The sequence below is a fragment of the Lycium ferocissimum genome, chromosome 2, assembly GCF_029784015.1.
Source record: "Lycium ferocissimum isolate CSIRO_LF1 chromosome 2, AGI_CSIRO_Lferr_CH_V1, whole genome shotgun sequence".
Taxonomy (NCBI): Eukaryota; Viridiplantae; Streptophyta; class Magnoliopsida; order Solanales; family Solanaceae; genus Lycium; species Lycium ferocissimum.
In genome coordinates, this window is record NC_081343.1 from 38,327,252 (window position 1) to 38,331,562 (window position 4,311).

Consider the following 4,311-nt stretch of genomic DNA (forward strand, 5'->3'; position numbering starts at 1 on the left):
GGCTCTATCTATTGTATCGTGTACTTTTAATATTATTTTATAACACGTTATCGGCATGAGACTCTGCCATTTTGAGTTTGTTTTTTGTATTTTAATTGCAGTTCTTGGAGCTACACGAGTGCAAGATAAGCATTTTATTTCATAATCTTTCACTATGTTAAAATCATATTTGTGGTATCTGTTTTAATCACTCCCATCTATGGGAACTTGGAGGGGTCACTTGTTGTATGCTTTACTGGAGAAGGGAGAAAGTTTGGATTTGCACTATCCGTGTGCTTTTGTGGTGCTATGTGTCACGTCCTTAGTCTTCAACTAAGCGCATGTGCGGCACTTGACAACTCGCTCACGTTCTTGCACAACTTGCTCACAATCTTGCTATGCCAAGTCGGCCTAGTTTACTATACTCAAGATAAGCTAAGGGAATAGTAATTGAGAAAGACAAGAGAAATTTCTTAGAAGGAAGCTTTTCATTATAGAAGACTTGATTGATTTTCTTGATGGTTTACAAATGAATGGCCTCCTATTTATACTACTCACCTAGGGACTAGTATGTAAATAATTATTATTATACAAGTCCCCGCATATTTACAAATAAGCCCCTATTCTAGAAATCTCACACGACTAGATTATTCTAAGGACTTTCCGTACGCAATTCCACAAGGTTCTAAGGTCTTCCATGCAGAAATCTCCATATTTCTCTAGAACCTCCTCTCCCGTATAGCATCCACGTAAGCTTCCTACATGGCAAAAATTGTTCCACGTGGCGCTAGGTGGCATGATGATGTGTGGTCATCACACTTTCCCCCCCCCGGTGTTGCGACGACCGCGCGCAATCTTTCGTATAAACTCTCGAATCTTGTCTTTAAATTGCCACAGTCTTCGTACCGCCCCCATGCGGCCTCCTCCGGTGATTTCCCCTTCCAATATATGAGGAGCATGGCAGTGTCCTTTTGCCCTTGTTTCCGCCTGGACTAGTAGTCAATGATAGACTCAATCTCGCTATCGTGTGAGGCGGTGACGGTAAGCGGTGCATGACTTGACCCTTTTCGGTTCATGCTCCAACTCAATCTTGTGATCCTGCTCACGCCTAAGAGGCAAGCTCTTAGGTAGCTCTTTGGAAATACCATCTTTGTTTTCTTCGAGCAAATTATCTATCTAAGGCGGCGGTGTCTCTTTGGTACCATTATCTTCCTTCAAACTTGTAATGGTTGCCATGAATGTTGGCCCTCTTTCGAGCCCTCGACAAGCTCGCATAGGGCTGAAAGTTGTGCATGGCCACGTTCATGCGACATAGTCACTGTAGGCACCATGCAACCGCCTTCTCGCTCCATGACCAAGAGACGTTGGAGGTAGGGATTGATCATCGCGTGGCAATGTCTAAAGAATTCTTGTCCCAAAACAATGTCAAAGATATCCATATTAGTGGCGGTAAAATTTGTCGTACCTTTCCAATCGCCCAATTTGACACTAACGCCATTAGCTACACCACGAGCATTTTTTGGCTTAGCATTCACGGTCTTGACGAGGGCGTTAATTGGAATGATCTTTACTCTAGTCTCTTCGCTGCGGCCTCGGTCACAAAATTATGAGTCGCCCCAGTGTCTACCAGTGCACGAGCGGGCTTGTTATTGATGGTGAGATCCACGTACTGGTTTTTATTATCATTGGTTTGACTATCTTGCTTCGCGACAGCACCACATAGTCTAATCATCCCCAACTATGCGATTCCCGTACTCTGTGTTTTTGTCTGCTCGTGACTTGCACGTACCATAGCGCTAATGCTCTTCAGGTCCTCATAAGTAGCATCCCTTCTTCTCGTTCTGCGCCTTCTTTTCGGCATAGCCCTGACGATCACCTGACTTCTTGCCGTCGAACTTATTTGCATTTTGAGTCTTGGAGTATTGTTGTTGCGACTCCTTGCTCTCGCCACGGTCTCCCCTATCTTTGGCATCGCAACCCCTTGACTCGTTGCCTTGGCCTGTCGTGCTTGTCATGCTCGAAGTCCGTCAAAGACTCGGCCTCACTATGGCTTGGTCTATGTACGTGACTTGACGGCGTTGCAACTCGTTTCGCCCCGATTTTGCAACCCGTCTGTAAAGTGAAACAACAAGTCATCGCTAGTGAGGTTGGGAATTTGAAGCATAAGGGTGGTGAACTCTTTGACATAGTCGCGGATGCTCCCTGTCTGCTTCAACTCTCTAAGTTTGCGCCTTGCCTCGTACAAGACATTATTTGGGTAGAGCGCCGCTTGAACTCATTCTTGAAGCGATCCCACGTGTTGATTGTGCATAGACATCCGTCGATGCTCGGCGACCTTTCTTCTCCACCATAGCATGGCAGTCTCTGTTAGGTACAACACAACGGTATTGATCTTGGTCTCATCGTCCCTTACTTTTCCATGCTTGAAATAGTTCTCCAAGTGCCAAAGAAAGTTCTCCACCTCTTGTACATCACGAACCACTTTGAACACTGGTGGCTTAGGAGCCTCGATCTTAGCCTCCCTCATCATGACAACATCGTTGGCTGCCTCGGTCACACCAACGTTGACCTGCTCTTCGAGTGCCACTATCTTTGCCTTCATGGCATCGATAGTACTCAACGCCTCCATGAGTTTGCACTCTAAGGCAGTAATGGTTTGCTTTACCTCAATCTCAGCCTGCATACGCCCCTCCAAGTCACTTCGGATGCTTTCAATTTCTTCAAGAGTATGCCCCTCAAGAACGCTAACAGTGCCCTCCACCTTGCCCAAACGTTGGCCAAATATGTCAATGGCGTCCATCCCCACGTTAACCTTTATAACCCACTCTTTACCGAGCGAGCCATCCTCGGACAGGACCTCTACGTCATCCTCGCTCGCCTCAGTGGTAGATGGTTCTTGGGATGTAAGCCCTTCATTTGGCACAACATCTAGCGGCACCTCCTGGCACTTGTTGGCGACATTCCTCTTTTTGTTATGGCCTTTTCTTGCCAGCAGCATCCTGGATGACGTTGGCTTGGGTTTTAGCAGCGTTGATTTCTCCGTCGTTTGTCATTCCCTTAGTCGTAACCTTCGCTCTGATACCACGTTGTCACGTCCTTAGTCTTCAACTAAGCGCACGTGCGGCACTTGACAACTCGCTCACGTTCTTGCACAACTTGCTCATGATCTTGCTATGCCAAGTTAGCCTAGTTTACTATACTCAAGATCGCTAAGGGAATAGTAATTGAGAAAAAGAAGAGAAATTTGCTAGAAGGAAGCTTTTTATTATAGAAGACTTGATTGATTTTTCTTGATGGTTTACAAATGAATGACCCTCCTATTTATACTACTCACCTAGGGACTAGTATGTAAATAATAATTATTATACAAGTCCCTACATATTTACAAATAAGCCCCTATTCTAGAAATCTCTACACAACTAGATTATTCTAAGGACTTTCCATGCAATTCCATAAGGTTCTAAGGTCTTCCATGAGAAATCTCCATATTTCTCTAGAACCTTCTCACATAAGCTAGCCTCCTCTCCATGTAAGCATCCACATAAGCTTCCTACATGGCAAAAATAGTTCCACGTGGCACCTAGGTGGCATGATGATGTGGCGGGTCATCATATATGGGTTAATAGGCCAATCAATTCCTTTTGGACAATTGAATTGGGTATTACCTTTTTTTATTAATTCATTTACTTTGTATCATTTAAATACATGTATATCAGGAAAAAGCTCATCTTGGGTGCTTGATGGTAAAATTTATCAGATTTGATAGGTCTAGTAGACACCATCAAAGATAAAAATCAGGCATCAAATTAAGACTGTACCAAAGCGATGATATTCCTCCGCCCCTTGACGAGGGATTGAAATTGGAATATCTCACTGTTCAAGATCCTCTTTTATCTTTGTGGAATAACTTAAAAGATAGGTATGACCACTTGAAGATGGTCATTCTTCCACAAGCACGTTTTGATTGGATCTTAGGGAACCAATTGGTTCTGGGCCATTTATGCCTCAAAATTGTTCCTAAAGAACAATGTTGTTAAGAGGAATTATGATGTTATTTTCATATCCCTTAATGGCTAAGTGAGAGTTTGCAAGAAATATGTGGTCACCATAAGTGACAATAATTCCTATGCCTTGTTGTAGCTAATATGCCAGTAATTACCTGGAGTGGTAATATTTACATAGGCTTGTTGTGATTACAACTGATGATGTATTTGAGGAAAATTCTCTACATCATATGTATGCCTCGATTTACTCCTGAAGTAGCAATATCTTAAAAAAGGTTCTAAGCTATCACGATTTGATATGATTAAGGCACGTTGAGATGATTGTGTT

General features: G+C 43.4%; 1 protein-coding gene across 1 annotated transcript; it reads right to left on the reverse strand.

Annotated features, from left to right (window-relative positions):
- Positions 1–2,254: 2,254 nt before the first annotated feature.
- On the reverse strand, positions 2,255–3,590 carry LOC132047562 (uncharacterized). The gene is made up of 2 exons (XM_059438590.1): positions 3,560–3,590; positions 2,255–3,492 (listed from the first exon to the last, which is right to left on the reverse strand). Exon 2 carries the CDS (start codon positions 2,975–2,977, stop codon positions 2,255–2,257), a length of 723 nt encoding a protein of 240 aa, XP_059294573.1. The 5' UTR covers positions 2,978–3,492; positions 3,560–3,590.
- Between the last annotated feature and the right edge of the window lie 721 nt (positions 3,591–4,311).